This window comes from Poecilia formosa, unplaced genomic scaffold, assembly GCF_000485575.1.
Source record: "Poecilia formosa unplaced genomic scaffold, Poecilia_formosa-5.1.2 Scaffold278, whole genome shotgun sequence".
Classification (NCBI taxonomy): domain Eukaryota; kingdom Metazoa; phylum Chordata; class Actinopteri; order Cyprinodontiformes; family Poeciliidae; genus Poecilia; species Poecilia formosa.
This window is the reverse complement of record NW_006800217.1, coordinates 22,631-40,707: the sequence shown is the minus strand read 5'-3', so window position 1 is coordinate 40,707 and position 18,077 is coordinate 22,631. Positions and strand designations below refer to the sequence as shown.

At 37.4% G+C, this 18,077-nt stretch overlaps 1 protein-coding gene across 4 annotated transcripts in view; it reads left to right on the top strand.

Annotated features, from left to right (window-relative positions):
- LOC103151306 (collagen alpha-1(XX) chain-like) overlaps positions 1–18,077 on the top strand; it is a 39,030-nt gene that overhangs the window by 9,125 nt on the left and 11,828 nt on the right. For all 4 annotated transcript variants that reach the window (XM_016681367.1, XM_016681366.1, XM_016681365.1 and 1 more), the window contains 19 exons: positions 1,139–1,318; positions 2,092–2,232; positions 3,467–3,634; positions 3,739–3,858; positions 3,924–4,088; positions 4,868–5,026; positions 5,145–5,317; positions 6,062–6,191; positions 7,835–7,980; positions 10,573–10,702; positions 10,819–10,958; positions 11,919–12,045; positions 12,125–12,264; positions 12,577–12,709; positions 13,449–13,594; positions 13,731–13,860; positions 14,696–14,812; positions 14,900–15,046; positions 15,285–15,341. In XM_016681367.1, coding sequence (XP_016536853.1) covers positions 1,139–1,318; positions 2,092–2,232; positions 3,467–3,634; positions 3,739–3,858; positions 3,924–4,088; positions 4,868–5,026; positions 5,145–5,317; positions 6,062–6,191; positions 7,835–7,980; positions 10,573–10,702; positions 10,819–10,958; positions 11,919–12,045; positions 12,125–12,264; positions 12,577–12,709; positions 13,449–13,594; positions 13,731–13,860; positions 14,696–14,812; positions 14,900–15,046; positions 15,285–15,341 — 2,649 coding nt within the window. The remainder of the gene's footprint in view (positions 1–1,138; positions 1,319–2,091; positions 2,233–3,466; positions 3,635–3,738; positions 3,859–3,923; positions 4,089–4,867; positions 5,027–5,144; positions 5,318–6,061; positions 6,192–7,834; positions 7,981–10,572; positions 10,703–10,818; positions 10,959–11,918; positions 12,046–12,124; positions 12,265–12,576; positions 12,710–13,448; positions 13,595–13,730; positions 13,861–14,695; positions 14,813–14,899; positions 15,047–15,284; positions 15,342–18,077) is intronic.

Sequence of the window (18,077 nt, the reverse complement as noted above, 5' to 3'; positions counted from 1 at the left end):
CGCTGAGGTCGGAGATGAGCATGACGCCGATGGATGAACGGAGGGGATGGGGGCTTCCAGTTTGAATTTTCGCCATTAGCTCCATTTTTGTGAAATACAGTAATTTCGATTCACCCAGAAAATCACCTCATCCTAGCACAAAAACGTCTTAACAAAATGCTTTTCAAAATTGACCAGTTTCCATTGACGTGTTTCCGTTAAATGAATTGCGGAAATTCCGATTTGTGCAATTTAGAGGTCAAGGGAAACACAGCTAGGTACTCTGGTTGGACAGCCAAGTCACAAATAAAGATGATAACTCATATTCAAAAATACTGCAGCCTCTGCGAACCTGTGCGCCTTTTGTTGACCAAGAATATACAGTCTCACTCTCACTAAGTATAAACACATTTTGATTACACACACACACCCTTCTTAAATTGATTTTAAAGCTGCTTCATACACTTTAATGAGCTTAGTGTCTCCTAGATTGTGAATTATCCATCCTGGACAACCCAAACTCAACCTTAATGATGGCCTTTGGCAAACATTGTGACAGAATTAGTAGGGTTAGAAGATATTTTAAGGATTAGGGTAAGTGTGCAGATAGAAACTCTACTGTCTTCTTTTACCATCTACAGAAGTAAAATTTATCCCGATCTGAGGTACATGCCGGCTGATTTCCTCTTGATTTGTGAATGCCTCTCATATTGTATGTTTTTAGTCAGCCTGATGGATTCCTGTCCTGGAGCATAGTGTACCCTTCAGGTACTTGCTAAACACGCAGCTGATAGCAGGTTTCTGTGATGACTTGAGCATGTTCAGGCACATTACAAAGAAAACACCTTGACTTGGAAATTTGTAGCACTCTAGCTGTCAGGCTGGAAGTATGGCGGTCTGGGAATTCCTTCTTGATGTGTCTTTGTCTTTTGGATTTTTTTTTCACTCCCTCAGGGTCTTGTTCCCAGTCAGAACCAAGGTTACACTGGATTCCTGTTCTTAGGAATCTCTTACCTTTAAACATGTGAACATCAGGTGATTTTAAAACAGTTGTATTTTTGTGGTAAGTTTTAGAGCTTTTTTTTTTTACCCACGAGCACCTGAAAAGGAATGTGTGAGATCCATTTTGGGTAATTACACTGAACTTTTTGTTTCACAGTGGAGGGTCTGCGAGAGGAGGAGATGATCCGCAGCGGTAGCCGTGAGAACCGTAGGAAGTTGATCCCAGGTGGGTCGGGCTCAGGGGACCTGGACGATTCGACAGCTGTTCTGCTGGACCTGCCAACAGTCCTGTTTCCAGACCCCACTCTCACCACTGCTGCCACCATCACAACTGCAGGTTCTATGTGCTAGCAGTTTAAAATAATACTTTGATGAACCCAAGGACTCATGTCAGAGTAAAATGATTAGAGAACTAACAACATGAGACAAGTCAAAGATTTTAATATAACTTCTGCAACAAGACTTGTGGGAAGATTCAAAGGTAGAAATTAATTGACAAGTTGTTTCAATTTGATTTAGTTTTTTTTTTCCCCAAGCCTTCCTTATCATAACTAAACATAAAGTTACATGAACACAAAGAAAGAAAAAAAAAGAGGCAAACACATACAACATGTAAATAACTCAAAATACAATAAAAGCAGTACAGGGTCACACAAATTCTGGACAGTTCAACACAATGAATTTTTTCCATTTAATTCAGATCTTTTCACAAAAAGTACTAACATTTCTGATGGTGGAGATTAGATGTTTCTGGTAGACATTCTCCATGTGGTTTTAGCTAAGAGGCTCTTGCATGGAAACTTGTGGGATCTTTCAAAAGTGACTGATAAAAACATGTACTGTTAAGACTGCACCAAGTGAGAGATGTGAAAGATATAAATCCAACAAACAAGAAGAGATTTTGTATTTCTGTTTTTGTAAATGACAAATAAGCCATAAATACTGCTTATCTTAAGAGAAAATGTTTATTTATTAAAAGCAAACTTAGTTTTTTTTCCCTCACTTTTCCCTTTGATGTTTTTCCTGTATTACCCCAGCTTCTCTGGGAACAACCTTGTCTTATCTTACTTTAACCCCACCCATGTATTTGCCATTACCTCTGGTCCCCAGAGCCCTCAGCCACAGAAAGCGCTTCCGAATACCCTGATGAGCCCCCTGAGAAAAGCACCAGAGAGAAGAGGAAGAGGAAGAAAGACAAGGAGCGGCATAGTTCCACGGTGGAAAACAAGGAGGAGCATGGGATGAAACAGGGTAAAATACCAGCTGCCAAAATCACAGAAATACACAAATTTCTGCAGAGAAAATTAAAGGAAAAATTGTGGGAGAATTTTATTGTTCATTTTAAGATTAAGATTAAATTATTGCAGTAATATTATGAGATTAAAGTCATAACATTGCAAGAAAAAAGTCATAATTTCACGAGAATAAAATCATAATATAGCGACAATAAAGTCGAAATATTTGGAGAAGAAAGTCAAAATAATATGAGAATAAAGTCATCATAATGATTATAGGGTCATATTACAAAAATAGACTCATACAAGAATAAAGTCACAATATCATGAGAATAGTCACAATGTTATTAGAATAAACTCAAAGTGTTATGAAAATAAAGTTTTAATATGACAAGATCAAAGTCATACGAATATAGGGTTAAGCTTAAGTCGAAATATGAGAATATAGCTGTAACAATGTGAGAATAAAGTTCTAATATTACAAGAATAAAGTCATAATATTACAAGAACTAAGTCATTGTACTATAACAATAAAGTCATAATATTATGAGAATAAAGTTGTAATAATATGAGAATGAAGTCATATAATTTCAAGAATAGTCATATTATTGCCAGAATAAAGTTGTAATATTATGACTTTGTTCTGGCAATATTATAACTGTTCTCATTATTTTAATTATTTTTCTTTTATTAGCATGGCCCTAAAACACAGCCGTACTGACAAGCAAAAGTTATTCTAAACAATTTTAAGCTTAGCAGCAAACCTTTGCATGAAATATGTCTAAAAATACACGCTAGAAAAACATAATATTTCAGAGCAGTAAGTGCTGGTTTGGAGCATGATGACAATGTTCACTGATAAGTGATAATGACAGGCTGTCCTGTGTAGCTGCAGGATACACGTGTCCTCTGTCTCCTCATTGTGAAGCAGAAGACAATTAACAAATGGCTTTCAAGATTTTTACAAGTAGAAATCTGAAAAGTGTGGGGTGGATTTGCATTCAACCATTTAATTTAATACTATATATATATATATATATATATATATATATATATATATATATATATATATCTCTCTCTATATATATATATCAATAATTATATATAAAAGTGGCTAAATAAGCCACTTTTCCCCATCAATCACATTTTATTTGTTTTACATAATTTATCAGTGCAGTCATTTATATAAATTACTGCTAAACAGCTGTTAGGCACTAGACACAAATCTCTCTTTGTATCTTGGCGTTTAGGCTTTCCCCAGAGGAAGCCATATGAGTGTGAGAGTGACGCGGCGGCAGACATCATGCTGTTGGTTGACGGCTCCTGGAGCATCGGACGCACCAACTTCAGGCGGGTCAGAGACTTTCTGGAGGGTCTGGTGACGCCTTTCAACATTGGACCAAACCACATTCAAATCGGTGAGGACCAGGCCACCAGCAGGAATGAACTGGTTCTCTATCTGAAGCTAGACCCTCTAAAGGAGAGAAAAATCGGGCAAGTATTAGTGTACTGTGTGCTGCAGGGCTGACCCAGTACAGCGGAGACCCTCGCACTGAGTGGCACCTCGGTAACTTCACCACGAAAGAGCAGCTGTTGGAGGCAGTGAGGAATTTCAGATACAAAGGAGGAAACACATTTACAGGTAGGGAAATTCAGCTTCAACTCTTTTCATGTCTGCCAGTGTGTAACCAGGCAGTTTTCTCCTAGGACAGGCACTGCTCCACGTCATGGAGGAAAACATGAAGCCTAAGGCAGGAGCGCGAGCCAGTGCACCATTTTTCCTGGTTCTGTTGACTGATGGCAAGTCTCAGGATGATGCCATTGCAGCAGCTAACCGGCTGAAGAATGCAGGCGTGGAAATCATCGCTGTAGGTGAGAGTGAAAAACATTGCTTTGAGTTTTGAGTTTATCCTGACAGCATGCATCTTGTGTCATTTTTTCTACCTTATTTACAGTATGTTGTTATTTGTAATATCCCAGAATGACAAAGTATAAAAAGTTGCACATTTGTTTAATAATAAAAAAAAACAACAACAAAGAAAATCCCATCTACATAAGTATTCACACTAGCAAAGGATACTCAGCTTCATCATGTTACCACTGATCATCCCTCAGATGTTTCTGCAACTTGACTGGAATCCACTTGTACTGAATTACATAAGATCTTACAGTTTTCATTGCAGAAACCAAGCAGTTAAGGTAAAAGAGGAGGAGTTGTCTATAGACCTCTTAGACTGCATTGTATCAAATCACAAATGTTCTTAACAATACCACAGGGCTTTTTGGGAACAGCAAATGTCCCAAAAAGCCCCATGGTATTCATTATTTACAAATTAAAATAGTTATTAGAGCTCAGTTGTTCTCTTGCAGAGATTGAAAAACCATCCAAGAGGTCAACCAGAGCTTATGTATGCAATCTATGGTAGAGTGTGTAGAATGTAGAAGGAAAATTTTAGCTTTTAATGCAGTGTTTTCATTCCAGATACACTGTAAGCTCTTATTTAATGAGATTACCCCTGTGTTTAATTTACAATCATTTGTTTTTTTTTTCAAACTGTAAAATTAGTCTTATGAACTCTAATTTTAACTCTGCTTAGACACCTTTTCTTCTGCCGATGAGGTTGATAAATTTTATAAGTTTGTGTTTTTAGGTGTGAAAAATGCTGATGAAGCTGAATTGAGGCAGGTGGCATCAGAGCCAGTTGATCTGAACGTCTACAACGTAAATGATTTCCCCCTGCTCAGCAAGCTGGTCGCTCGGCTGGTTCACATTCTGTGCAGGAGGATAGAGGACCGTGGCATCTCAAAACGTACCCTACACTTCTGTCTACCTACGCACAGATACTTTGTCTGTGGGCTCAAAGTGATTGTACAGTCACCTGAAATGAAAAATATGTCATCTTAAGGTGTGATTTGTTGTATTTTTAGGAATGGAGCCTGCACCCACCACACAACCAGGCCTCTCCTTTCCCAGTCCTACTGATCTGAGGTTTTCCCAACTTGGATCCAGACAAGTGAAGCTGCACTGGACCAATCCTGTCCAGACCGTCCAGCAGTACAGAGTGGTTTACCACAGTGCTGAGAGTCAGAGTCCACAGGAGGTTAGAACTACACTCCTACATCTAGGCATGCTGATATACAGGCTTTAATACTGATATCAGCCGATATTGGGCACTTTGGTCAGTATCCTTCTGATAAAAGTGGGCCAATATTAACCGGTATTTCTTTCCATCTTATTGTTGTGTATGTTTCAGGAGGGCGTTAACCATGTGGTGTTTACTTGGTTACGTGACAATGATAGTAATGCACCACTGGAGTGTTTAAACTGAAGCAGAGAAGCTGCATATTTATACAACTCTGGAAAAAATTAAGAGACCACTTAAAATGATCTCTGTTTCTCTGATTGTACATTTTATAGGGATAGAGTTGAGTAAATTAAACATTGTTATTTTATTCTATGAACTACTGATAACATGTCTAAGAAATTCCAAGCAAAAATTTTGCATTTATTTGCATAAAATGAGAAATGGTCAAAATAATGAAAAAGTTGCATTTTTTTTTTCAGATCTCAAATAATGCAAGGAAACTAAGTTCATATTCACTTAGAAACAACAATACTAATTTTTTTAACTCAAGAAGAATTTAGAAATCAATATTTGGTGGAATAACTATGAGGTTTTCAGTGGAGCTCAGTGCGTGATCTCTTAATTTTTTCCATAGCTAGACTATTGTTGCCACCATTAAAAGAATACAGTGTAGGTAAGGTAGATTGTGTTTTTATTAAGCTACAGAAAACTAGAACAATCTACACATTTCTTCATGTGACTGTAAAAATGTGTCTGCAGGTGGTTTTATCTGGCTCTGAATCCACTGTTCTGCTCGATGGCCTCTCCTCTCAGACTCTCTATCACATCTCCATATTTCCTGTGTACACCAGCAGCGTTGGCTTGGCCCTCAGAGGAACTGTCACTACATGTGAGCATGACATAGCTGATGAATATTGTATTTTATGGGAATTGAAAGGGGCTTCCTCTTCAGATTAGGACAAAAAACAAACAGATCTGGTATTAGACATCATCAATAAGTCACTGTTTGTGTGAAGGGAAGTTGACAGATGAATTCTTATTTCAAGGACATTTTAAACAATGAATTGTCCTTCATTGTATAAAATGAAGAACAATTGATTGCAGCCTTAATAATTTGAACAAACAATACTACAGATTCAAAATGCTTTTTATATTTTTAAATATAAACATGTTATATTGTTGTTATAAACATATTATATTGTTGTTATGAAATAATTTAGATTGTATCTATCGTTTTTACATTCAGCAACATTCTTTGCTAGTTTTAAGAAACACAAGGCTGGGAGACATCATCAGAACAGGGTTACTGTTTTGAACAAACAGGAAAGAAGTGGATCAGAAAACATCAGATGAGCATCAACAGCAGTGTGTTGCTTCATTGTTAAAGGCGCGATTTAGCTGAGATGGAGAGGAACTCTTAGGTTTCCTAGTTACAAGTGGATTTGGAGCTTTTAGAATGCTTTTGCTAAAAGACGTTAACTCCTTTAGAGCTACCATTCTCAACTTTTAGATGCATCCCTACTCCAACAGACCTAAATCAAATGGCTCAATTGACTCACTAAATGTTATTCAGCTTTCAATAGGCCTGGTAACAAAACATTCATCTGATTCAAGTGTGTTGGAACAGGGATGCATCTGAAAGTTGAAGGATTGTAGCTCTGGAAGACTAGGCTTGAGCACTCTTATACTAATGCCTTTATTAGGTACATTAAAAGATGTAAAAAAAAAAAGAAGAAATTTGCTGATTGATTACTGTGTTTGGATGTGGAATGAAGAGCATTTATATCTTTGAGTTCTTGTTTGATGCAGATTATATAATCTTTCTGCACAAAAAGGAATCACATTCTCAAAATTGTATGGTCCAGACTAGAAAGTTTCAGTAAATCTTTCTGTGAAACTCCTCTGTCATTGATTTGTATCAGAGTGCTGCTGCATGTCAGCTGCTTTACTGAAAACGCCAACATTTCTGGACAGAAGGATTGGAATAAAAGGAGACAATACTAAATGCTCTAATTGGCTCCATGAAATAATTCTACAGTAAAACCAACTTTAAAAATTTTATTTAATTAATCTTTTTCTTATTCAGTTTGTGCAGAAAAGAAGGAAGTTTGAACTGGTTAAATGTTTTATAATCATAATTAACACAAGGATAAAAATAAACTAACACAAAATATGATTTTATTTTACATTTTGTACATCTTGAGTAGGATATATATTTCTGATTCATAGTTTTAAGAGGCTGATTTGAATTTGGTAGCACAAATCTGGAAAAAATTAGGAGACCACTTAAAATGGACATGTTTTTTTTATGCCCTCTTTTTCTCTGCCCAGTCTTTGTCTGGCTCTGTGTGGTAACTATGGAAACCATTTTTTTGTTAAGCATGTTCAAAACAGTTAAAGCAGACCGAAATTATCCACACAGCTTAAAGCACAAACACAAATCATACAAACATAAACCAGTGGAGTACTATATTGGATGCCACATTGTTTTATGTCCTCTCCTCATTGTCATTCTTAATGCTTCTTCTTCAGTGCCTCTGGTTATGCCATCCAACTTGGAAGTGACTCCCTCCTCTTACAGCACTTTGCAAGTAAGTTGGAGTCCAGCTCCTGGTGCAACTGATTACATGATCCTATACTCAGCACTCAGCGACGGAGAGCCTGAAGATGCAAAGGAGGTAAGAAGTGAAAATCTAAAATCAGAATTTACTCAAATCAAAAATTAAAATAAAAAAATAATCAAATTAAAAAATCAATATTGCAAAGAACACTTTTATATATTTTCCAGACACAGTGCCATTTTATAACACAATTAGGTAACATAGTGTTAAGACCTAATAAACTTTGGCTTATCAGAACAAACTGATATGAAGCAGGTGTTTTTCTTATAGAACTCATAACGGAAGTGTCAGAGGAGACATTTTTCTTCTCCTTTCCACCGAAACTCCTTTGAACAGGGTTTGATTTAGGGACAGAGATTAACCGGAGATGGAAAAGACTGAGAGAAACTCTCTATAGGAGAGAGCTGGATATAAGGCACCATGTACGTGACTGAAAAGATATAAAAGAAGAATTTTATGTGTTAAGTTTCACTTCTTCCTCTTTCCTTTCTACTCTCTCTCTCATTGATCTCTGAGAATCAATATTTTTCTTTTTACTCTGGTCTTCTAAATAAATACCTAAAAGACAAATGCACATTTCTCTGATTAATTCAGTGTTTCAATATTATTAATAAGAACATTTACCACAATAGTTACCCAATTGTGTTATGAAAATGCTGCATGTAACAAATATAACTTAAAAGAAATTTGACTTTGTAATTTAATGCCTTGAAATTGGGTCTCTGTCTCCTTAAGAAACTCCTGCTCTTTCTGAAACTCCACGTTCAGGAAGTCATCTCTACATAGCTCCTTTATTAACCCTTTAACAACATTTTTTTTAGCAGCGTTGCACTGAGAAGTAGCTCCTGTAATGAGCTCCACAGATGCACAGTTCCACCAGGTGTTTGCTAATTGCTGCTGGCTAGTCTGATGGAGCTGAGAGGGGGAGTTGCACGTCTCTTTGAGACGGAAGCTTAGGAGTTGCAGCTCCAAGGAGGATTTACATCTTGAAGGCAGTGTTAAGTCCCAGAAAAGGGTTTAGGCCCCCAAAGTGGTTGCCACGTAAAATTAAAGGATTTCTTAAACATGATTAAAAGAATCAAGGCAACACTCCAAATACGTTTTTGATGAGGAAATAACATTAAAACATTAGTTAAAGCTTTAAAAAGTTGATTTTACATAGTAAAATGCATCTTTAAAGGTAAAATAGTATCTGAAAAAAAAAAAATTTCTGGTGAACTATTGCAGGCACATATAGATGTGATGTTTTTTTGCATCAAGAGTTCACCACAGCACCCCTGCCCCTCCAGAGCCTAACCCTACAGAGGGTCTAAATGTTCTCTACCAATCCATCAGCAACCTAAAAAGCACTCATCCTGAGGAGGTTTTCATAGTGGCCGGTCTTTAATCAGACTAAAATGAAAACTCTCTTCCTATATTTCCATTAACGTGTGCATTCCAACCAGAGGAACAAATGCTCTTGATCTGATAGGCCTATCGAGCAGTACAATGTCCCCATCTGGGCTCCTCTGATTGTCATGGTGATCAGAGAGAGGCCCTCTGTGAAACAGGTGAGAGTGTGGGCTGACGGTACTGGGGAGGCTCAACGAGATTGTTTTGAATGCACAGCCTGGGATATGGACAGAGAAACGGCTACATATGACCAGAGCTTCAATGTGGATGAGTATTTGTCATCTGTGTTAAAAAGAATTTCAGACAACATCATGGCATAAGGAAGCCAAAGCAAAATCCAAGAGTTTTTTTCCACAACCTGAACACCACGAGCAATGTGTGGCGGCATCCAGGTGATTGCAAACAATGGGGGGCAGAGGGCCCAAGCTTCCAGCAAGGATGACACTGACTCCCTAAATGACCTTGACAGGGCAGGTTTGCGGTACTGAACAACAACCTAACATTGAAAACAGTGCCAAGACTGGATGAGCAGGCCTACAACTTTAAAGAGCCGATGGCTACAGAACCAAGACAGAAAGGAACACGAATAGGATTAGACAACATCCTAGAGAAAATACTCAAGGACCAATTAGCCTCTGTCCTGACAGACATTTAAAGCATCTCTCCAAACCAGGCTATTGTACCAAAATGTTTCAAGTAGGTCATTGTCATACTATTGCCAAAAAGGTCCACAGTAACCAGTCTGAATGATTATCGACCCGTAGCACTCGCTCCTATGATGTGAAGAGGCTGATGAAGCAGCACATAACCTCCCATCTCCCCAGTTCGACCAATAGGTCTGGTTTAATCAAACTTTAATTATCTATTGCAAAAAAAGAAAAAAAAAAAACAAGAGCTAATAGAAGAATGAGCTGTTTGGCACTGGCAGGGAAGATTTTACTTAATATGCTTTCCTTCCAAATGTGGCACCATTTAAGTGGAAATAAACAAATTTCCAGTGGTATAAGATTTATTACCAAGAAGAATTTTTACCACAAAGAAATATTTGACCAAACATTAAAGATATAAATAACATTTGCAAATTTACAAGCATTTCCCCTAAATGTGGTGCTTCTGTATCTAACTACTAAAAGGAATAATTGCAGGCAACATATTCAGGGTCAAATTTAATATATTAGTACATCATAAACTGATTTTTTTTGGAAGAGGATAACATGGCTCCAACCCTAATTAATGTTTTGTATCATTTATGGACAGGAGAAATTCAGTGCAGGCCAGACAGTGGTGGAGCTGGCAGGCTTGCAGCCAGAAACAGACTACTCTGTCACTCTTTATGCTCTCTATGATGAAGAGCCCAGTGATCCAGTCACTTCAGTCTCCCGCACACGTAAGTGAATCCCTGAGCATTCTCATTAGCATTTCCATCTCTCTGTCTTATTTACCTGAAACATTTTTTCACTTCATCTTGTTTTTCCTAAATCCGGATCCCTCCGGATCCTTAAGTACCCCTCCCAGCTCCAGTTGGAATTCACTTCCCGATTGTAACCCACAGCATGATAAAGGTGAGCTGGGTCCCTGGTGCTGTGGATGTCCCAGGCCACAGAATCACCTACAGCACCAATCACGGTAGTGACATTAAGCAGGTAAAATTGTATTGTGTTCATTTATTTTTCAGTTATTCCTACTTCTGCTTCAATCTCTCATGTCATCAACGCGCCACACAGCAGAGCTGTTTCTATGTCTAGATATCCAGAATTGTAATCAGCTTTATTCACCACAAGGAATTTGTCTTCTGTTCCACTTTGCTCACAATAAATACATTTTAAAGTTAAAGAATTATCAGGAATGCTGTTTTCTTGTATATATGTCTATGTACATTGTTTTTACATTGAGCAACTTTCTTTGTTCATACTAAGAAAACACAAGGCTGTGAGATATCAGAAGAACAGGATTAATATTTTAATGAAACAGAAGGAAAAAAGTAGATCAGGAAACTTCATATGAGCAGCAATACCAGTGTGTTGCTTCATTGTTAAAGGCTCAATTTAATGGAGAGCATCACTCTTAGGTTTCTTACTTCTGAGTTGTGGACCATTGTGGAAGAGTAGATGCGTGGAAGTAGAATTAATGGAGATCCAAACAAAAGAAAGGAAGATGCAAGTTCCACAGGATTCTGTGCTTTTACAATGTTTTTTGTTAAAACAAACATCATGCACTATGGAAATTACTTTCAAGGTACTTCAGTACAAATAATTGCATGTACATCTATCTCCATGTGGGAAATCATTATCTAAGCAGATAAAAGGAATGTCACATCTTCACTGATCGACTTTGATTCCTTTTCAAGCATCATGAAAGCGATACTGATCAATGACAGTTTGATTAATTTGATATAGAATGTCAGGTACAGTTGCTCTAATCTTCTGTTGTAGTTCAACATTAGAAATGTTAAATTATTGACATTTTTTCCATTTGTGTTGAAATATTTCCTTTTCTGAGTTTCAGTAGGGGTCTATGACACCTTATAATAGCATAATACACATTTATGCTAGTTCATAGATAGCTCGGCATGTGAAAATGTTTGAAATAGTTTTTTTCCCCAGATGGAGGTAAAAGGCCAGAACTCTGTGGTGCTTCAAAGCCTTTCATCTCTGTCCCGATACCTGGTTTCAGTCCAGTCCCACTTCCCACAAGGCCTGTCTGCCACACTCACCAGTAACGTCACAACACGTAAGTCAACATACACACACATCCAGTCTCTGATTCTTCTTTTTGAGGTTTTTTTCACCACCTTTTTCCTCTCTGCCAGTGAAGGTGCCTTCTCCATCAGATCTCAAGGTGACTAATTTCTCGGGCAGTGAAATTACGGTACGCTGGGCGGCAGCAGCAGATGATGTGGTCTATTACCTCATCAAATGGATCTCTTTAAGTGAAGGAGACCTGAGGCAGGTGAGGAGGGAAAGGCGAGGCAGTCTTCTAAAATGTCTTTAGATTGTTGCTTTTATGTGGGTTTCAGCTGAATGTATGTATGTATGTATGTATGTATGTATGTATGTATGTATGTATGTATGTATGTATATATGTATATATGTATGTATGTATGTATGTATGTATGTATGTATGTATATATGTATATATGTATGTATGTATGTATGTATGTATGTATGTATGTATGGTTGGTTGGTTGGTTGGTTGGTTGGTTGGTTGGTTGGTTGGTTGGTTGGTTGGTTGGTTGGTTGGTTGGTTTCATGTGTGTTTTAGCTGAAGGTGAACGGAGACAATGAAGGAGCGATCCTGGAGGGAGTGGAGGAGGATAAAGAATACCAGATCTCTCTGTCTGCACTTTATGGAGATGGAGCTCAGAGTGAGGCTGTGGCCATTCGATACAGTACCTGTAAGTCCATAATATTTATCTACACACTCTACTGTGCAAAAATTATAAACCACCCAATAATTCAGTTTGCTTCCCTTTAAATGTCTTTATTATTTCTCAAACTTTTCTAAAGGTTTTCAATATATACCTATGAGTTCCAAAAAAAAGTACATTTCCACCAAAAACTCAAAAATGTTTTACAATAATCTCAGAAATTTTCCAGAAAAAACTTAAACATGTATGAATTTCAAATGTCAAAATTTTTTTATGTTTGAAACTCTGGATTTTAACAGTCAGTTATGACTGTGAGATATTAACAGAATTTGGCTTTTGTATTAAAATTGGGATTGAAAGAAAATTTGGATCTTGAAATCGCAAATGAGTGCCAATACCAGGGTGCTACTTCAGAATTTATAGGCTCAAATTAGAGTATTGCTTTCAGAATATCTAGCACAAGAAGAACCACAGCTGTTAGGATGTCTCTTTTTATAAGGAGCACAAATAAGTGCATGCATTTCAACTATATAAGAAATAGTTTGTTTACATTGATGGACTTTTCTAAAGTCCATCAACTTTAGAAAAGTGAGGAAGAATAGAAATACAAATGACATGAAGATTTAAACAAAGTTTTGGGGTATTTTCTACCAAACAAAATATGGATGTTCAGGTTTTCCACTCAGCTTGTTTGTAAAAATGATTTTCTCTTTTTCTGTTTTGGGCAGAATCTGAAAAAAGTGTAACATGTTGTTTGTTGCTGCAGTGTCAGGCGGAGGCCCCTCCAGTCTATCTGTGTCAGAAGAAACTGCAGTTAGCATGTTGGTCAGCTGGGTGCCTCCAAATGCTCATGTCCTCCAGTACCGGGTTTCTTACACACCACTGACCGGAGCTGAGACCCAGGATGGAACTGTGAGTGGGCTCTTAGCGTTACTTCTGGCTGTTTTGGGCCTTGTTCCAAAGAATCACAAATCACTGTGGGTCAGAGAGAAACTCCAAATCCTCCTGCCTGTGTTGGCAGTCTGAAAAACTGTGTTGTTGCCTGCAGGTGTTGGTCCCTGGTGGTCATAAGCAGGTGGTGCTGGAGTCATTGCAGCCAGATACACGTTATAGCATCTTAGTCACTGCAGAGTATCGCAACAAAGAAGGAGGCAGCGGCTCAGCTCAAGGCAAAACCAGTATGTGAACTTGGGCCTAATCAAATCACCTGTTTCCTAAACACGCTACTCAAGATACTAATACTCCGCTGTAGTAAATTTTGTTTTTGCCCTTGTTATTATTTATTTTGTCACTGCTCCATATTTCTCAGTTTAGTATTTTGACACAAATGAGACCCTCAGAATGCTTGAGGAACTCTAAATTACAACACCACTTTTAAAGGGTAAGGGGCTAAAACATGTTCACTCATGTTCACTATTCCTCAAACACAACACCTAAAAAGTAAGAACATTTGCAGATGGTTATTTCTGTGTTGTAACAAATATTCTTGGGAATAACTCTCATAACACTGGAAGTATGTTTAAGATTCCACTGAAATGTGTTAGTGAGTGGCCAGCAAGAGTAGAGGGTGTGGGTTTACATCAACAAATGTTTGCATTTTTTCACATTAATGCATGATTGAGAGTTTATTGCAAATTTTTCACAAAAATGATCAAAAACAAAAGGTTTATGATCACAGCAGAGGTTCAGTTCCGCAAACAAAGAAACAAACTCTGTTAAACAGGAAGCTAAAAATAATATATAAATATTTTTCAAACACAAAAGTGAACACAGAACAATTATTTTTTTGCAAACAAGTTTTGCAAAGATTAATATATGCAAGATGTGGCTTATTTAAATGGGGAATATTAACAAAAAATGACATTAGTTTCCATGAACTTATAAATAAAAAAAACTAATAAAAATGTGAAACCTGTTATCAGTTCATTCTGGTTCTTACAGGTTTCATCGGGTTTTCTACTTCATCTGTGATCTAGTTTCTTTTCCCTCTTATTTGTGTGTCCATCCCTGCAGCCAGTCTGCGTGTGAGCAGCATAAGCGTCGTCAGATCGGACCACTCCAGTATCTGTTTGTCCTGGAGGCCCGTGTTGGCGGTTGATGGGTACCGTGTTGTCATGCAGTCAGTTAAAGGTGATCTAGAAGTTTGTGCTCAACATGTTTCTGAAAACACATTGGCTGGAGTAAACATCTTTGTTGGTTCTCACTCTTTATTTATAGACAAGCAAATAAAACAGGAAACTGTGGATGAGTCCACCAACAGCTACTGCTTCAACCACCTGGAACCTGAAACCCTGTATCGTATCAGCGTGCATTCGCTTCTCGGCTCTGCAGAGGGCGCTGCCGTCTCCATTCTCCATCCTACAGGTGTGCAGTAATAGGGTTAGGGTTATGTCTTATTTTAATTTGGGCCAATACTAGAGATCTTACTATGCATATAAACAGCAACCAACAGCTTATATCTCTGTTGAGTAAAAGGGATTTTTTTTTATGTGTTAATTAAGTGAATTTACACAAATCTTTGAAAGTCTCCAAAGCAATGAAATTAAAATACAAGTAGTTATTCCAGTAATGCTGCATGCTCTTTTGATTTATCTTTTCACAGCTCCAGCTCCAGCCAGAATTCCCATTCCTCCTCGGATATATCCTGTACACAATGAAGGTGAATCTCTTTAAACGTTGCTTCTTTTGCTTTCAGAGCAGCTCAGGATTTCTTTTAGTCTGAAGTCTTACATTGTTTTACAGTATGAGAAGAAATAATTCAAAGTTTCTGCAAGAAAGAAAGACAATTTACTCATCACACAGAATAATATCACTATCATGTATGATTTTTCATTTAAACTGTTCTTTTACTGAGTTGTAATAAATACACAACTTTTAATTGGAGGGATTTTAAAAACAAGAAATCGGTGAACAAGTTTCACACATGGTCAGAAATCAATCAGTCAATCAATCGATCAAATTTTATTTGTATAGCACATTTCAGAAGCAAGGCATTTCAAAGTGCTCTACATCCAAAAAACACAAAGTCATGCAACATGGAATCAACAATCAAAACATTACTTTAAGTCAAGTGCCATTATTAATTTCGTAATTGATTACGTTTCAAATACAACTCCAAACAGGTGGGTTTTTAGTCGAGATTTAAAGGAAGTCAGTGTTTCAGCTGTTTTACAGTTTTCTAGAAGTTTCTTCCAGATTTGTGGAGCACACAAGCTGAATGCTGCTTCTCCTTGTTTGGTTCTGGTTCTGGGGATGCAGAGCAGAACCAGAAGACCTGAGGGGTCTGGAAGGTTGATACAACAGCAGCAGATCTTTAATGTGTTGTGGTGCTAAGCTGTTCAGTGATTTATAAACTAACAGTATTTTAAAGTCTATTCTTTGAACTTCAGGAGCCAGTGTAGGGATTTTAAAATTGGTGTTATGTGCTCTGTCTTCCTGGTTTTAGTCAGAACATCAGCAGCAGCGTTCTGGATCAGCTGCAGCTGGAGGATTGATTTGTTGGACAGACCTGTGAAGACACTATTGCAGTAATCAATGTGATTAAAAATAAACACATGGATGAGTTTCTCTAGATCACGCTGAGACATAAGTTCTCTAATCCTGGAGATGTTCTTCAGGTGATAGAAGGCCGACTTTGTAACTGTCTTAATGTGGCTCTGAAGGTTCAGGTCAGAGTCCATCACTACTCCCAGGTTTCGGGCCTGATCGCTAGGTTTCATTTGTAATAACTGAAGCTGTGCATTGATTCTAGTTCACTCCTCTTTAGGTCCAAAAATAATAACTTCAGTTTTGTTTCTGTTCAGCTGGAGAAAGTTTTGGCACATCCACACATTTATCTGTTCCAAGCATCTGTTCAGTGATTGGATGGGTTCAGAGTCACCTGGTGACATCATGATGCAGAGCTGTGTATCATCCGCGTAGTTATTGTAGCTGATTGTATTTCCTGTTATAACCTGAGCCAGTGGGAGCATATAAATATTAAATAAGAGGGGTCTTAGGATTGAACTTTGGGGTACCCCACATGTGACCTTTGACCTCTTTCATGACAAGTTTCCAATTTAAACAAAGAAATCCCTGTTCTTTATTTAAGTTTTAAGCCAGTTGAGCACTGGACCGGAGAGTCCGACCCAACTCTCCAGTCGATTCAGTAATATGTCATGATCGGCAGTGTCAAAAGCTGCACTGAGGTCCAACAGAACCAGCACTGTGTTATTTTTTAATTGAAATGTTACATGAAAGTTTGTTTGTGTATTTATATTAAAGTAAACATTTGTTTACTCTGCCTCCCGAAAATAAGCCAATGCCACCCTTACTTAGCTCCACTGGAGCTGTGGCTGTATCAAATACATTTTCACTCTTGCTTGAGTACATTTTTTTTGGCTGCTCTATGTACCTCTGATATTAACACACCACACTTGGCAGGAATATCTCATAAGATAAAAAAATGTAGTGTAGGGAATATCTCATAAGATAAAAAAATGTAGTGTAGGGAATATCTCATAAGATGCTGATAATCGCCTCCAATAATCAACGCGTCTAGGTCAAAAAGTCAGCGTAATTATTTTTTTTCATTTGAACCAGACATAAACTGAAACGCACAAAGAGTAAAATGTGAGAATACACAAAGAAACTAGATCCAACAGGATGAACTGGAAATATAAAACCTTATCTGAAATAAATAAGCCAGTAAATGTTTATAACACAAACACAGAGGAAAAGCCAAATCCCAAACTGCCCAGAATTGTGACATTAGCAGTACCAGCAGTAGACAATCTTACATTATGTTGTTGGTTTTCCCTCACACACTGAAAACTTATACAGGAAGAACCTGTTTAAAGCAACTCTACCTATTCTGCTAAGTAAGTGATAAAATATAAGTGTGGTCAAAATCCAACTTGCTAAGGAATAAACTTATTCAATTATAATGGGGGTGTATGTCATTTGACCCCATTTGGATTAAAAAATATCCACCAAAATGTTTCCATCTAACTTTAGTTTTTATTTTTTTAGTTGAAGTTTTTTGTTGTACAATCATAATGCCATAGATTTAGAATAAGTTACGGTAATTGAATCTTAGGTCTCAAATCAATAAACTTTTGCCATTCATGTCCATGGCAAAAGTTTGTCAATTTCTGACCAGAACTGAATGATACATGTTTATTTTCTGTTTTTGTGAGCTGCTTGTTTACTAATGCTTTTATGAACCCATCCAGGAAAAGGACAAGTGCACTCCATCCTTGCTTTCATGCAAGTGTTTTTGTTCATGTTGGTAACCATTACTTGTGATGTTCAGAGTACACTTTAAGATTGTTGCTGGTTTTCCGGGCAATGATTGATTTTTTCATCTTCTATTTCTGAGCTATTCAGTCATTACTCAGTAATTTATCATTAGAGC